Source organism: Mugil cephalus, chromosome 15 (assembly GCF_022458985.1).
Source record: "Mugil cephalus isolate CIBA_MC_2020 chromosome 15, CIBA_Mcephalus_1.1, whole genome shotgun sequence".
In the NCBI taxonomy this organism is placed as follows: Eukaryota; Metazoa; Chordata; class Actinopteri; order Mugiliformes; family Mugilidae; genus Mugil; species Mugil cephalus.
In genome coordinates, this window is record NC_061784.1 from 21,846,891 (window position 1) to 21,864,511 (window position 17,621).

General features: G+C 42.7%; 1 protein-coding gene across 1 annotated transcript; it reads right to left on the reverse strand.

Annotated features, from left to right (window-relative positions):
- Positions 1-6,176: 6,176 nt before the first annotated feature.
- On the reverse strand, positions 6,177-17,604 carry LOC125021740 (sodium- and chloride-dependent betaine transporter-like). Its single transcript, XM_047607903.1, has 14 exons — positions 17,278-17,604; positions 17,027-17,161; positions 16,582-16,722; positions 16,361-16,442; positions 15,918-16,050; positions 13,128-13,262; positions 12,939-13,042; positions 12,621-12,745; positions 11,792-11,904; positions 11,573-11,710; positions 8,948-9,050; positions 8,691-8,791; positions 8,101-8,271; positions 6,177-7,268 (listed from the first exon to the last, which is right to left on the reverse strand). Exons 1-14 carry the CDS (start codon positions 17,414-17,416, stop codon positions 7,134-7,136), a joined length of 1,755 nt encoding a protein of 584 aa, XP_047463859.1. The 5' UTR covers positions 17,417-17,604; the 3' UTR covers positions 6,177-7,133.
- Between the last annotated feature and the right edge of the window lie 17 nt (positions 17,605-17,621).

Consider the following 17,621-nt stretch of genomic DNA (forward strand, 5'->3'; position numbering starts at 1 on the left):
GGCCATATATCGCGTCCATCTCCTCATATTATTTCGGGACCTTTCGATCAGCACCACTCATATTGTTGTGCCCCTTGGCTACCCGATAATCGGCCTTCAGTTTTTTAAAGTTTCTCCTTCATTTGTTTTACCGTTCTGATAAAGCCAAGTTTGGCCATCTCAGCCATGATCCACTGCAAAACCTTGTCATTCCAGCTGGTCCTGACCTGCTCCCACCGTATATATATCTTCTCCCAACAAGGACAGAAAAGCCCTCACCTCCGGGTTGGTCCAGAACGCCATTACTCTTCCAGTCATCATTTAAAAAATGTACCGACACGAGGTAGGCGGTGTGGGGTGGTGTGGAGGTAGGCCACGTATGGATAACCGGCTTTAAGTGGTTGAGTTGCTGTTGTTCCCAATCGCTTGCACTATGATACAATACCACTGACAGTTGACTGTGGAATATTAAGTAGCAAGGAAATTCCACGACTGATATGTTGCGCAGGTGGCATCCCATCACAGGACCACGCTGGAATTCACTGAGCTCCCGAGAGATTGACCCATACTTTGACAAATGATTGTAGAAGCAGTCTGCATGCCCATAAAGATGACTGTCACTTCTGGCTTAAATGTGAGGTACCATTATCCAAACACTTTCACAGGAAATGACATTAATTGAATGGAGTTGTTTATCACTACACTTTCATTACAGTAAGAAGTCAAAATAATTTTTAAAAAAATGCCAATTTGCTCAAATGCTTAATTCTTTACACTTTACTTTTGGTTTATTCCAGGTTCAGAAAAGTGATCTGACTTTTCGGTGTCAGGCAGATCTGCTAAAGCCGTTCGTGACATACCATTGAACTCGAAAAGAATGCTATTACTTCTTAAACTTCTTAAAAGATCTTCTGTATTGGGCTGTAAATTTGCCATTGAGCGTTCAACCGTCTCGCCCTGGAATGTACAGTACATTCAGAGCTTCTTGAACAGCTCTCCACAGGTGTCCTGGCCCTCTGCAAAAATGATGCCGATAACATCCCGTGCTTTCAGTTACAGGGTGATTTCAACATGCGTTCACATATATAAATCTTCCTCACACCCGCTGGGCATTATGGGCTAAACCTTAAACTTGGATTTATATATCCCTTGGGATAAATAAAGTATCTATCTATCTGTCTTATCTATGAGCCTCCATGGCTGCTTCTCTTAGGCCCGGAGGAATTAAGGACTAAGTATGCCTTCACCGTTTTACTGGAGCTACAATGTGAGTTGTGTGACCCAAGGATGTGATTTAATAGCCACATTTATCTGCCATCTAAACTTAAACATTTAGTTGACAGTCAAAGGTCAGCTCCACATTTATACATCCCTCAGAGGGGAAATGCAAAACAAATTACCACAAACCTTTACGTTACATATGCGATATCTGTGGTATGACTTCCTGAGGGCTTCACAACCATAAGGTCGACTTGAGTGTTGTTGTCTGTCTCCCTGTGATAGACTGGCAACCTGTTGCCCAATGACAGCTGGGATAGGATCAAGCCCCCCCTGGCGACCCTCTGAAAGACAAGTGGTTACAGAAAGTGAATGAATGAATGTGTTCTTGTCTGTGAGATACGTAGTGATGTGGATATTCCACTGGTATGTGGGTTATGTGGACGACACTTGGGTTAAAATCAAGACATCAGTGGGGATAGTTTGGCCTTCTTGGACTGTCCTGTCCATGTGGAAGAAGACAGAAGCCTCAGCGTGGGAGTATATAACTAACACTGGTCAGCATTTATTATTTGATTCCCACCACCCCCTGGAACACAAGCTAGGAGTCATCAGAACCCTTCAGCACCAAGCACAGACTGTACCCACAAGGTTGGATGGAAAGGAGGAGGAGAGAAAACACATCAAATAAACCCGTAAAACGTGTGGATGTCCCAACTGGACCTTTGTTAAAGGCTCAAAAGATATCCCAGAAAGGACAAGGAGGAGGAGAACAGCAAGAGGAAGAACATGTCATCGCCTACGTGTCTGGTGTATCAGAGAAACTCAGGAGAATTTTCGGGGAACACCGCATTCCAGTTTATTTCAAACCCAGCAATACACTTATGCAACAAGTGGACCACCCCAAAGACAAAACACGCACACAGAAACAGAGTAATGTAGTGAAGGCTAGTCAGTGCAGCCAGGAATGTACAAACTTGAACATTGGGGAAACGATCTTAGCCAGAAAAGACAGATGGTTTGAAAGAGGAGTAAAGGACGCCATCCAAACAGAGGAGGTGAACTGAGTTATCATCAATTTACAATACAGCCTTAGCTTCTGGGTCCTTAGAGCATCATTCAATTAGTTAGAATTAGTGGCACAGCAACTTTCTGATGGTTGAGTCTGTGACTTGGTTGAGCTTTTGGATGAACGAGTCCTAGCTCTTCCTCTTCAGCACAATACAGCACTGGCCACTAGAAATCAACAGGTCATCTGGAGCAGCTTAGTGCACGCATTATAGAACCTGAGCTAGCTCAGAAGAAGCTGAAGGGCTTTCTTTTCTCTCACAGGGCCCTCCACGCCAGAAGCTGCATCTGGCCTGTCTGCAGGGGCGCCATCCTGGGGGTTGTCCTGGCCTGGATGGTTGGGGCTCCAGATCTTTAACTACTACTCCATCCTAGGTACAGTATATATTAAGTCCTTCCTCATTTGAAGCTAAAGCCAGGTTTGACTGAAAAAGGTGACGGGTCAGTTCCTTGTAGTGTCCCACTATCCGTCACCTGAGGCATCGATTTAGGCTCAGTTCACTTGCGTCACATTTCTTCTCCCACTTCAGAGTCCTATTATAACTGCCCCTGCAACTCAAAGAATTGTCTGCACGCTCTCAGGTTTGGATATATTGGCCGGCATTAGCCCCAAAGGAGGAAATGATAATTACAACTGTGTGATGTCAGGCAAAGTTAGAAAACCATCATTTCGAATAACACTTGAGGAGCAAAAGAGGTTTCACTTGTTATTCAGCTTGTTTTTTTAGCTTGTAGATTTGTGGGAAACAGATGTAGAGACGATTTAACATGATAAAAACAAGCTTTACTCCACCTCTTTTTCACACATTTGGTTTCTCAAGTCCTGGCTTGTTCTCGTCGGATCCTCATAATCTCTCTGGCAGTAAATCTATCTGGAACTGGAGGCGACAGTCAAAGATCTGACCTGACTTGCCCTCAAAGGAAGTGCAATCACGATGCCTTTATTTGAGAAATTCTTGCATGTTACATCAAGGTCGGGGATATGGGGTGACTTTTAAATTATAAAATCAGTTTTGGATTGTTTCATTTGCATAAACTTCAATAAACTTTGATGCACACATTCTTAGTCTGCGATTCTGATTCATCCGAAACTAAGTTTCTTTAATCTCCATGCATACCTGTGTCATTACCAGTAATCTGATTTGTGTTTGAGCGCATTGCAGCTAATTAAAGTTATTTACAGTTTCGATATATTGCCCTGGAGCCCCAGTGTGACTCTTCCTCATGGCGTCACATGTCCAAGTTTCTGGCTGTGTTTAATTACCTTCCACTTCCAAGAAACATTTGGAATTTGGATCTGAAAAGTTGAGAGGTCATGTGGCAAGCCAGGGGTTGATGTTGTTGATAGAAATTGGGAGAGTGGTGCTGTTAGGAGACCCAAAGGCTCCTGAACGAATCAGCGTGCTGGAAAGATGGAGCGGATGTTAGGAGTTTTAGAATGCATGGTGGCGGCATTAGAAGCTGATGAAAAAACAAAGATATAGACATGTACACACTATATAACACAATATAACACAATAAAGTGGATTTTTAGATAATAGTAAATGTTGATTCAAGAGGATGCGAAATAAGTAGTTATTACAAATTATATAGTGGCTTCATTGCCACTGAAACACATTTATTGAAAATAGAAATATTTAAGTTGGCTTTATTTTATTTGAAATCACTGACTTTTATTGTAAAAAAACAAACAAAACAAAAATTGTATGAATTAGATCCTACTGGTAAGTAATCTAATGTAATATCATAATTTGGTTTGTAAAATTTGGAAATAAATGTGCCAACACTTAGAAGGCATTGTCTATACAACTTTAATGTAATTCATTGTTCATTGTGTCCATGCAATGTCTTCTCGCCCCTGGTTTCTGAATTTTCTTGACTTTTTGCCAACTATCTGAACTTAACTGGTTTCGTATTATGACAGAAGTGTGAAAGCGATGTTGAAACGTGTTATGTGATTACACCTGTCATTTTAAATGTCAGTCAGGTGGAGTTTTTCTCCTACCCTCTGCCGACCCTACGGGCATATAAGAGTGAGTGAGCTTATAGGCGGTGACATCTCGCCATGCCGAAAAGGTACAGGTGTCACTAATTAAAACAAATAACCCCGGGTGAATCCCATTTCGCCTCTTTGATTTCAGGGTTTAGCCAGGTCACTGTCACGCTACCATAATCCTAACAATGTAGAGCAAAGCCATTTTGAAATCCACCCATACAAAACGTGTTTTTCCTGCTATTACATGTAGAAATGTCAGCTGTAGAAAAGACTGGATTTCTGGTGCGACCTCATCTGCTCCCAAGGTGCATGGGGGAGAAAATGAAATTGTAGAAAAGTCGAAACTCCAGCAGCTCTTGTAGTATAAGGAACAACTTAATTAGATGGAGGCTCCGGGCCTTCATCTGGGTCATGTAGGATTAGGGTTAGTGTAGGGTTAGGGCTAGAGTTGGGGTTAAATGGTTAGAGGTCATGAAGGGTTAGGGTTAATTAAGGGTTAGGTGGTTATGAAGGGTTAGATTTAGGTTTAATATAGGGTTAGAGTTTGGGTTAGAGGTCCTGTAGGGTTCGAGATCATGAAGCGTTAGGCTTACGGTTCATGAAGGGTTAGAGTAAGGTTTAATGAAAGGTTAGAGTTAGGGTTAATGAAGGGTAAGAGGTCATAAAGGGTTAGGGTTAGGTTTCATGAAGGGTTAGATTTAGGCTTAATGCCATCCGGTACACTGTGGACTGCTCGGGGAGTGGGAGCTCAGAGAGGGACAGGGAGATATTCAACAAGCTGGTCAGATGGACTTTCTCTTTCCTGGACTGCTCCCTGGACTCCATCGAGGAGGTGGGTGAGAGGAGAGTCTTAGCCAAGCTGACATCAATCTTGGACAACCCCCGTCACCCACTACATCAGACTGTTCTGCAGCAGACTGCTGCATCCACGCTACAAGAAGGAACACTACCGCAGGTTCTTCATCCCAACTTCGATCAGGCTGTACAACAACACCAGCCAACAATAACTCACACGTGAGAAACCTTTGTCCTTTGTTCTTTTCACAGATTCGTTTGCACAAAAATCTGTTTTATTTGCCCTGTCTGTCTTTGTTCTGCACTCACCACGTTTGCTATCTATAGCAATTATTTTATACTCCATTTTTTTTCTTCCCTCTCTTTAATTCCCAGCCCACATACTGACTGTCAGAGTGCTTTTTAGTACATTCTTTCAAATCGATATTGTCTTTTATTGTTTTTTTGTATGTATTTATTACAAAATTCTACGCCAGAGGTCTTCAACGTTTTTCAGGCCCAAGGACCGACAAACTGATAGAGAGATTAAGTAGGGACCCCCTACCCACTGTATGTGTTCTGTATTAAACTCGGCCTAGTGCCATTTATAAATTACCTTATTCAAATAATACACAGATTCAAGCATAGCTAAATGTAGTGGGGACGGTGAATCACCAAGCAGTTTTGGCATCAGTAGTTGGCTGATGGGAGCAAGCTGCACTGTTAGCTTGTCTTCGGGTAATATTGCAGTGTGCCTCTGGGTTTTTACCTGGGGGCTGGATAGGCTCTGAGCCAATTGCGGCAAACCTGACATAGTCAGCTCATGATTGGCTCCATTTCACCTTTTACTAAAATATTTTGGATTCATGTTAATGTGTATTTAAAGAAATTTAAAATTGTAATGGAAGACTATATATATAGAAAAAATGTCTAATCAACCCCCCTGCAGTACCCCTGTTGAAGACCTACGTTCTACACTACTGTGAAAAGGTAATTTCACATAAGTGGGATAAATAAACATTGTCTTATATCTTATGTCTTATGTTTATCGACACCACTGTCGTGTGGACTGTGGTAAAGTGATCACATCCACCATGCATAAAAAAGTAAACAACATAAACACAGTAATAATGATCCTTGATCCAATATAACATACCCTTTATTAAGCATTAAAATGAACACACATGCTTCCTCAATCAAAAATCCACCTCCCACAATACTAGTTCCCACTTTATATAGGTGAGTCCAAGGACAGGAAATAAAACAAGCTAATGACCTGTGTAGCTGTAAGGCACAACATAGTTTTAAGAGGTACTGTGCATACAGTATATAGTCAATGCATATGTAGCATATGTGTGATACAAAGATACAGATAATCTGCAGCACTGTGCAGGGTGAGACAGACAGCCAAGAGGTTAAAATAAATGCTCATATAATACTTGTTAATGTATCATGCACACACACACAAAAAAACAATAAACACAGAGCCATTTTCATTCATGATTTTCCTAAAGTGATGTGTGTAACCTTTAAACCGCACACCCTATTAATATATAACAGTCTTGGCAAAGAAGTCTTGGCTCTCGGATAATCAACATTTGTGTAAATGAGCTAGCAGAGCTGTTTTCATCTGGGAGGCTGTGGTTTACAGTAGTAATGAATTCTTATTGTGTTCCAAATTCACTGACGCGGCAGCACCAGTGTCATCATCCAAAATGGTAACACAATAGAAACCGGTGCACGTCTTACACTACTTTCCACATATACCCAGTATATTAGCTGCTGGATATGACGGATTGATATATGGGCATGTCGATATTTTGGCAAGTGAGTGTATATCTGTATATATCAGAATGAAAGCAAAAAGTGAAATCCAAACTGATTTAAGTTTAACACACAAACACACCAAACCCCTCGATAAAACCTCATCAACTGATGCAGATTAATGTGTAAGTACGGGCCACTCTAGGGATATTTTCTTCAAGTGGCTGCCCCGCTGGCACACAACGTATTAAATTCCTGTGCATGATTATAAACATGAGGTGATTGCGTGCCATGAAGGCCACACGCTGTTTTGCAGTTCATCTCTCAGGTGCATTCACTGAGAGGGTTCGCCGTTGTGGGATAAAGGTCTGAGCTCCGTGTGGGAGGCGGTGCCGTTGATTTGCAGAGCGGGAGGGCGGTTTTGATTCATGGGGAGGTTGTCTTCAGGCTGACAGAGGACCAAGAAACGCTGAGGAGAGAAAAGGCGCACAGATTCAACCAGTCCAAGCAAGAAAAAAAAAAATCCTTTTTTTGTTTTTTTACTGAATGCAACATTCCTGCAAACATGTTGTAATTCTGAACCAGCTTAGTTTTGTGTCGTAATTACAGTAGCCAAGCTTGGAGCAAGGCCTAAACAAGTACATTTAACTTTGCCATTCATCCAGTTCCACTTGCTCTTTAAAAACAGTGGCAAGTTGAAACAATGTTTTTTAATTGAAATAAATATATAAATGTATTCATCATAGAAGTATAATTCTATTGGCACAAAAAAAACCACTTATCTGTCACAAGTACAAAACTATGTTATTTATATAACTTTGTATGATATAACCTTATTTTTTGAAAAATAAAAGCAATAAGTCTGAAATTTCGATAAAAACATTTTCACTTTGTGCGTGTATCCATTGACAGGCCTTTCCAAAAACCCCTAGGTGTTTTGCGAATGAGCTGTGACTCTTGTAAAGTCTCGTCAAGCCAGAAAGACTTCACTTTAAGGAGGACTGACTCGAAATGAACTGGTCACGTGACCCCCTGCGTCATCTCCGGTGACAGGGTATCAATCGATACATCTGAAACACCACGAGACCGTTAAAGTGTTTTAGCATTAGATATTCGAGAGGTTTTTCGAAATGTAGGTGTTTCCATTACCAGTTGTTGATTGCGATATTTGGGTTTTGCGCATTTCTAGGGGAAATGGAAACGCAGCAATTGATACGCTGACTGTTCTCTCTCTCTCTCTTTTTTTTTTGTAACAAAATCTACTTTAAGACACTTTTACAAAACATGGACTCGTGCCTTACCTCCCAGAGAGTGCCTTTTCCTTGGGCCATTTTGAACAACACAAACAGCGGGATGAGGGAGAGGGAGATTGTGGCGATGAACCATCCCAGAACGTTTGCCCAGAACGGATAAACGTAAGAGTTACTGAACTTCAGTGGGGAATGTTTGACAATGGAGAAGATGAATGTCCCCTGAGATGAAATGAGATGAGATGAGACAAAATGGATTATTATCTAATACTGGTGAAATCTTGGTTGAAACTAAAATGATTCTCGCATGTTCTTCTTATCAAGTCATTATATACTGGACATCTTTAAATATCAAAGTAACAAAGAGACACAGAGAGATGCATAGTATTAAAACTTTTAGTGGCAGAAGTTCTGTTGGGGTATTTAGGGTGCAAAGTTAAACTTGGATGTATAGACCCCTTCACAGTTTGTAAACAGTGTGATGTTTTTTGAGGGGCGGGGCTTAGCTGGAGGCAAAAAATCTCAAACACTATAGCCTGTAAACGCCGGTTAGCATATTTCAACAGACTGTTTTGGCAAGAATGGACAAGGAAAACGCATACAAAAACCCCACCAATGACAGAAACAATGAAATAACATACAAAACAGATGAGGGGAGTGATGTAGCGCCAGCAGCATTTCATAAATGGGTACGGACGATAACCAATCATGTCTGTGATATTGCCATAAAAGCGGTCAGCACCTTTAGGGAAAAGGAAAGGTATTAGACAGGTTCACTGTCATAGTTTACACAGATGCAAACCAAAACAGGCATGCATTGGCTCTTAAATGTTCGACAGGACCTGTGGTTATATTATATATTATAATAAGATCTTGCGCAGTAATGTCTGGGACTCACCGTACACCCAGCCAATGCTGATGGACTGGCACAAGGAGAGGAGCAGCAGGGTGGTGCCACTGCACACATGATGGTCTAAAAGCTGAAGCAGGTATATCCCCCCCTAGAAACAAGGAAAAAAGTAACAATCCACATCAACTACACTTACTGCCTTTCATTTGTACACTTCCTGATCCACCAATCAAGTTGCAATTTACTAATTTTTGCCAAAAAATAATTAGAAATTTAAATTCTTGCTGTCTGCCCAGAAAACATGTTTTTGCAAGGGCAAACTAAAAGTTTCACTTTTGACCACCAAGTTGAAATCAGTTTGTTCTTGTTGTTCCTGAGATAAGTCGAGTTCATAAGTTGAGTTATGGGACAGACCTTGGGTTTGGTGAGGTTACAAGGACCTTCAGCATTGAACTGATGCACTCACGCAACAATATTTGAGACCAAACAAATGCTCGTGGCAAATTGGAAGACTTTTTGTGAGGATGATCCTGAGATATCGCATAAGATTTGTACAGATTGAACACTTTCCCAGAATTGTACCGAATGCTTGTACCAAATTTGAAGACTGTTTGTCGAGATATCACAAAGATGAACCCTTGAGCAGCTTTTGTGTGTGTCAGCCAGAGTTCTTCAAAGTAATAAAAAGAAAAATCCAACTTGCTTTGTCCACTTTATCCCAAGCTCCCCTTTTTCAATTGAATGCTGATAAAAACAAATATAATAAAGTCAACCATGTCTCCTAATAACATTAATAAACCTCCGTGGTCACACTGTAGCCAGTAACCGCATTAACATCAGGATCAGAAACATTATGCACATAATCAACAAACGGTTTCCTCACAAATTCTAAACTTCCATTATACAAGAAAGACAGTAATCCTTTAATCTAATCCTCTTTTCAAGTACATTCAGCTGCTGTGGCTTCAGCCTGCGTTAAATGTGAACTTAGTACTCTTTAATGTGGAAAGTAATGCTGCTTGAATCAAACTCTTCCATTATTCCATTTCACTCCACGCATTTTTCTTGTGCGCTATAGGTTGTGAAACATTTCTTTGTAAAAGACAATAACATTAGAAAGCTGACAAGAAGGTACTCGCTTGAGGAGTTTGGCTGGCCTTTCTGCATACCCTTCAGCCTAGCCTAGCAACTGAAGCAAGCTGGAGTGTATATGATGCCAAGTTTTATTTCTATGCAGTAGCTTGAGATTCTGAACTCTGTATTGAAAACCTACCAACTACAACACTCGCTGCTCATTTAATCTGCTCGCCGATGCACTGCACATAAAATCCTGCAACTATACTTGTCTGTTAATAGGTTAGCGCTTCTACAGTGCGGTCGGTACCCTGAGATGACCCAGTGAAATCTTACACTGGAGACTGTGGCTGGAGACTCATAGTTAGGAAAAGCTAGTTCCTGCTAACAGGAAGTTCAGTCTGTTGTTTCCAATTCATATAAGTTTTGTCTAAATGAAATGTTTGGAAAGTATTTACAAAAGATTGTATTTACACTAGATCATTTCACAATTACACATTTTAAGATGTGAGTAGCATTAAAGGTTGCATTAAAGTGACCGTGGTGCAGTCTAGATCACAATTCAACTCCTGAGACCCTGTGTCCTCACATGGGGACGTTAAGTTTCAGGCTTGTGGCGGCTTATTCTGCTTCATTTAGACTTTTATCCTCATAACTAGATCTAAAAACTTGGATTCATTCTGCAGCCGACCACGTAACGAAAGTGGACAAGGTTCAAAGCCTCATGTAATTTAACAGTTGAAACTTGTTTATTTATGATTATTAACTTTTCTGGTTTAATATCCGTCCATAGAGTCCAGAAGCCGGGCACAGACGCACTCCGGTCCAGGAAGTCGCATGAAGCCAGGTCTCCGCGAAACGCAAACACTGCTCACTGCCAGTCCCCGTGGGTCTCGACAAGCGCACACAGTTTATCCATCCTGACAAAGACCTCACATTCGCCATGAGTACAGATCGTACCGCCGATTTCTATAAACTGTGCACACTTGTTGCAACTTCCAGGACCAGAGTACGTCTGTGCTTGGCTTTGGGACTCTATGGGTGGGTAGGGACGTGCTCCCGATGCATGTTAATATATCAACAACATAACTGAAAAATTCTTTATATTAATTATTAATTAAGCCCTAATACTCGTCTGGTGTATTGGGCCGGTGCCTACGCATACAGTACCGCCAGTTTGAGGGTCTACTTTATGTTGTAAACATAACTTTTTTATACTTTATGTATTTTGACTTTTTTCTCAAAATTCCGTACAGACCTCAGGAGATCCAGAAATGGGAGGAAACAGCTAGTCTGGTAGGTAGTCGAGAAATAATTTGACATATAACCCTCTGTCTGCAGTGTCATTTGTCCCAATGTTAATTTAAGCTCTTCAGAGGTGGTAGCAGGCCAGGCTAGCTGTCCCCACCCCCCTTCTTGTGTTTCTCTGCATAATCTTATTAAGCCTTTTTGGTGTGGACTCACTATGAGTGTGCTTAATGAGTGTTTAATTCATCCTCTCCCTATTGAATTGTCCCTGCATAACTGATACTTAAGAAAACATTATAAAGGGTTTTTGCTAAGTCTCTAGCTCAGTTGTCTGCACGTTCGCATACAAACCTCCGTGACCAGGGACATTCCCAGCAAACAGCAGGTTGAGCAAATAGCCAGCAGGACCAGCTCACGTCTAAATCCCTTTCGCAGATACACGGGGAACAGATCGACCACTGACGTCATCAGACACTCCAGGCCGACAAACTGCAGCATCAAACCCAAAAAAGGTCAAATTCATTCATTCTGTTTTTCCCATTCATCCAGTCGGATGTGTTCGGCTCATACCTGACTGTCCAGTCCAAGCAGGATGATCATGAGGAAGAAACACACCGACCACACCTGAGGCATGGGCATCAGAGCTACAGCACGTGGGTAGACAATGAATGCCAACCCCGGACCTGCAAACACACACACGAAAAGTAAGCTGATGGCGCCAGTCCCACCGAGTTGCATCCTTAGACCATGAATATCTGATTCCTGATTCTTGCCTTGTGTCTTTTGTCTGTGTGCTCCTCACCTCATTTCTCTCACCTGTCCATCAGCCCCTGTGTGTGTGAATGGGTATGCACCTCTGCCTTTTAACTCAGAACTCAGAAAACTTTATTGACCATTACTCTTACATGAACTGGAAAACCCGTTTGTCTCGCTGTCCAGTTCGTCTGTTTTTGGAGTTTTTTCTTTTTCTTTTGGATACTATTACTGCAATTGTTTGGATAGTTTTGTTTGTTTTTAGTTTAACAGGTGGACTGAAGTTCAAGTTCCCAGCTCCATTATAATTAGCAAAGGTGTTACTGATTTTAACATTAGTGTTTATTTTGTGTCCTACTCCTGCCTCCCGTTTATGTCCTGCATTTGGCTCCAACTTCACCGGGAACCTGACACAGGGCGGTTTAGCCACAAAAGTCCATACATCAGATGAAAAACTAAAAAAGGAACAACAAGTATTCTGACAGGCTGCCAAGGTTGCTCCGTCAGATCAGATTGCCTCTTAGGTTCCAAATATAATGAATTCCGTTCCACTCCATAGGATTTCACACAGTTTCCACACAGAATGAAAAGAGGGCGTCTTGACAGGGCGCAATTTAACATTCAGCTCGACTGAGTCGACACTCGCCTGATTCTGCCACTTCAGAGATATCCACTCCTTGTTCATACGTCATGAAACCCAAAACGGAGAAAATGGCGAAGCCTGCTACGACGCTGGTAGCACTGTTCAGCAGACACAAGTAGAAACAGTCCCTGAAAGAGAAATGGATAAAAAATAGAATTGAATGCCTATTGCATCAAACATAACATAATTCTGCGTTTAAGCCTGGAACTGGTCTAAACAAAGAGTTAGGTAACATTACGTAACAGATGAAAAATCTTCCAATATCTCCCTTTACAACTAAACTTTAATAGTGAGAAGATGATAGTGATGACTGTTTGGTACCTGTAACAGTTGTTGTTGTAATTGTTGTAACTCCCAAGAGAGGTGAGGAAACCGAGGCCGATTGCGTAAGAGAAGAAGATCTGGGTGCCGGCATCCATCCACACCTGCAGAGGTTCGACACACACAGTGCACCTGTTAAGACTGGAGCAGATGAAAAGTTGAAAAGTTGTCCACATCGTCTTACTGTACCTGGGCATCGGAGAGGCGAGAGATATCAGGGTACAGGTAGTAAATGATTCCATCCATCGCCCCGGGTAGGGTAACACCACGTATTAGCAATACAAACAGCATAGCATAGGGGAAGGTGGCTGTGAAGTAAGCTGCCTGAAATGGAAAAGGAAAGTAGGTTAAATACAAATTGTAGGCTCAGATTAGTTTGCAGGAAACTAATGTCCTCCTTTGCTTTACTTTCCGATTTTACAGCAATCAGTTCACATGATATGATATAAATATGGATGAGATTCGTGCTAGCACCAAGTCCTGGAACACAGTAAATTGTAAATATTTAACTTATTACCACCTCACAGTGCCTATAGAGTTGTATTTGACCCGTCATGTCTGTCTAGACTCATGTAACACATGTAATGAGGACTTTGAAGGAATTTAATAAAAGATCCTGGTTGTCACCCAGTGAGAGGAGACTTTGAACCTCGATTAAACATTGTTTACAACACTAGTGTTGTCAGAAGTTATTCTTGAACATGCTTTTGAACATTCGAACACACTACATTACTCTGTTTCTGCCTTTTGTCTTTGGAGTGGAGCGGTTTTTGCCTAACTCCTGAACTTCTCCAGTAAACCAGCCATGGAGGCAATGATGGCGTTCTTCCTCTTGTTCTTCTCCTCCTCCCTGTCCTTTTGGGATATCTTTTAACATTTAACAAAGGTCCACACGTCTTGAGGGTTTGTTTGATGTGTTTTTCCTCCTTCTTCTTTCCATCTAGTCTTGAGGGGTTCTGATGACTCCTAGCTTGTGATCCAGTGTGAGTGGGTTTCCTATATACTCCCGCGTTGAGGATTCTGTCTTCTACCACGTGCACCAGACAGTCCAAGAAGGCCAATCTTTCCCCGCTGATGTCCTCCCAAGTGAACTTGAGTGAACTGGTGTTGGTTTTGACCCAAGTGTTGTTCACATACCTGAACCAGTGGGGTTCCACATCATAACGTATATCACAGTCAAGGAGACTCATTCATTCAGTTTCTGTAGCCGCTTGTCCTCAGGGTCACAGGGGGGCCGGAGCCCGTTCCAGCTGTCACTGGGCGAAAGGCGGGGTACGCCCTGGACAGGTCGCCAGTCTATCACAGGGAGACAGACAACCCACACTCAAATTGACCTTATTGCTGTGAGGCCACTGATATCGAAATGAACTTGATGTTGCTGTCAAGATTCCACTGTGTTGATTTTAACCCAAGTGTCGTAAACATACTTTCTTCTTCTTCTTCTTCTTGCATATGTCCCAAGACCTTCAGCTCCATTGCAGCGAGCCAATCCAGTGTGCCATCGTCCAGGTCAATCATGCCACCAGCACCATTTGGTGGCCGGTTTATGGGGCAGCTGGTCATGGATTAGGACAACACGGAGGGACCAGTGGCAGGCAGCAGGACCATCTAAGCTTCACCAGTACATCAATGATCCCACAGATGTCCCTGGCCAGCACCTGCCTCGAAAGCAGTGGACAACCCTCAACCAGCTGAGGACAGACGTGGAACGCTTCGCTGCAGCAATGCAGAGGTGGGGTCTAGCGGACATGGCTACTGTGAGTGAGGAGATCCACTACAGACTGTGGAACATGTAAATATACTGAAATAAGTGGGTGAGGGTGGATTGTGTGAAGGTGTTCAGGGCTGTGGTCTCTACCTCCTCCATGTAGAGATTGGCCACGACTGGTGACATTGGTGACCCCATTGCACAGCTATGTTTTTGCCTGTAGAATCCTCCATTAAATTGGAAATAGGTGGTAGTCAGGCAGGTCTGAGGTTGGTCCAGGTTGGTTCTGTCATCCTTTCGTAGCGTGCCCAGTTTGAGGGCTTCTTAGCAGCTCAGGACATTACACACTGCCACAGCTCCATCTACTACCCTAACCCTAAGAAGTTGAACAATGGAACGGAGCGTCAAAGGACTCTGCAAACAGCTGATATTGAAGATGGAAGCCATGGAAGACCTTTGTCTCAAGTCTCAAGTCTCCCCAGCTGGACTTCTACTATCCAACTTCTACTGTCCAAGTTGGGGGGGCTGGAGCTGTGAGACTGACTGTGACTCTGAAGCAAACCAAAGCAAAGCGCTATGTGGATGAACGTTGTGTGTGGGTCATTTGTTCGGATCAGGAAGCCAGGAATCATAAAGAAAGGACACTCCAAGTCCACACAGCCCCTCAGAGTTCTTGTCCAGAAAGGTCCTGCAACCTATGAACTTTCTGATGGCAAAGTATTGACGCCATGCACCTGACCTGGGAGCATATGTTCAGTACCTGTGTGCAGCCTGAGGACGGTTGTGTGCCCCCACGCAGACACAGGGAGAACATGCTCCACACCCCCCACACTCCATAGTTGACCTTCTGGCTATGAGACATCAGTGATAACCACCACTCCACTGTGCTGCCTGAATACTGAGATGTTACAATAATTTCTGTTTGTTATTTTTATTTCGTAATGACCTTCCGTGCAAGGTTGATGCAGCTGAACATTCACTATCTGCTCGCATTTTAATGTGAGGAATTATTCTTCAAAGAGAGATATGTGGCGCATACTGAATGTGTGTGCCTGCATAAAAATATCATGCCAGGGGGTGGCACTGTCGCAAGCTTGTTTTACAGAAACAAGTCAAGCAAGTTCCTGTGGGTTATACCTGTTACACCTGTTTCCTATTTAAACCTCAAACCTCACACCGGTCCCTTAGAAATGAAGAAGTTTTTTTGTTTGTTAGTTTTTTTTTTGTTTTGTTTTGTTTTTTACAAGGATGTGTTTGTTTGAGCACCCAACCTTTCCTGTTGACTTGATGCCCTTCCAAACGCAAAAGTAGCAGATGACCCAGCTCAGGATGAGACACAGGGCCAGCTCCCACCTCAAGCTGCCCACCTCCTCAATGCCACCTGAGATATTTAAAACCCTCCGCCTGGAAAAATGAAGGAAGCAGTGGTGGGGAGGTAAAATCATAAATGAATGACAGGTGAACGGGAAGAAACTAAATAAATGAGGAAAAGTGAGTTTCACATTGAGAGGGTGGATGAGTGACAGCGGGAGAGCAGGAGAAATCAGAGGCAGGCTAAAAAAAAAGGGGGTAAGGGTTCAGGGGTGGGGGAGAAGGTTTGAAGAGATGGGGATGGCTGATATAAGAGAGAGAAAAGCAAACGGAGGGGGAGGGGGAGGGGGTGTGTGTGGGAGAAAAAATTAGCATTCAGTTTGACTTTGTGTAAGCTGCTTACTGCCAGAACTCCACAACTGGAAGAGTAGTGTTCATTCTGGGTGTCATGCTCAGATTGTGTTGGTTGAGGTCCAAGCATGAGTCTGTTTGAAGAAAATAAAACACCAACAATGCAACACTGTTTCAAATTTGCAAAGTAAAAGTCATAACGAACAATTTTAACTGGGGGAAAAAAAAGCAAAATCAGAGACTGGTGGACTGAAGTCTGTAATTTGCAATTACCTGTGTTCCAATAATTCCCACACGATGCCCAGGGTAAATCCGCACTGAAGGATATGAAGAAGTAAAAGAACGCCCATGCCAGGATGACAATGTAGGACGTTGCACTGAATGCGATGATCAAGTGGCTGGCATAGCCCATGCCTGGAGAAAACAAATAGATACCATGTGTGCGCACTGAAAATATTCGACTGTTGCACAATATTTTCTGGGTAATAAGTGTCCTGTGATGTAAGTATTTCAGACATAAAGTAATATTAGGATGTGGTAAAAAATACCACTTCTGTTTCAAATCAACCGAGGACCAGCTGTGAAAAGGCTCGAGTCTGTGCGTAATTACGCGCGCAGTGTGAAACCCAGACCGCGTCAGCTGACAGCCGATGCAGTTAATATATCACTACTGCCGTTTTCAAATTCGATTATGGAGGAAATAATTTTTCCTCTTTACCTTGAAAAAGAGGGCATATCTTTCTCCAGCACGTAATGCTCCCCTGGCTGGTGTACTGTCCCAAGGCAGTCTCAAGGAAGAACAAGGGGATTCCGCATGTAAATATGAACAAGGTGTATGGGATGAAAAACACACCTGTAAGAAAGACAAGAATTTTTTTGGTTCTTTCAAACTATGACCGAGATGATGCCACACTGAGCTCAAGTGCTTGACATCTGACAACACTGTATTTTCTGTGTGAAATCACTCACCTCCGCCGTTTCTGTAACACAGGTAAGGGAACCTCCATATATTTCCAGGTCCAATGATTGCGCCCATCACAGTGAGGATGAACTCGGCTTTGTTCTCCCAGTGTCCCCTATCCTTCACCTGTTTAGCCTTCTGTGTCATTTTCACGTCCTTAAAATCACTATGGCCCAGTGCCCTATGCTACTGCATAAAGTGCTGTGCCAAATCCTAACAACATTGGCACAGGTTAAGGCTGAATACACGCTCAGGACTGTCCTCCTGTGACAGCAGCTCTGATAGTCCTATCACTGTGAATGGCCGAGACAAATAATTGTGTGGGTTAGGGGTGCGAGGGAGGGTGCTGGTG

What these genes read in the sequence shown, in the direction of transcription:
- LOC125021740 (XM_047607903.1), bottom strand. Translation starts at nt 17,416, where the DNA reads ATGACACAGAAGGCTAAACAGGTGAAGGATAGGGGACACTGGGAGAAC. An exon ending in CCAGTTGTGGAGTTCTGGCA is followed by an intron (nt 16,051 to 16,360) that starts GTAAGCAGCTTA and finishes TCATTTTTCCAG; the next exon opens with GCGGAGGGTTTTAAATATCT. An exon ending in GCATCAAGTCAACAGGAAAG is followed by an intron (nt 13,263 to 15,917) that starts GTTGGGTGCTCA and finishes TTTCCATTTCAG; the next exon opens with GCAGCTTACTTCACAGCCAC.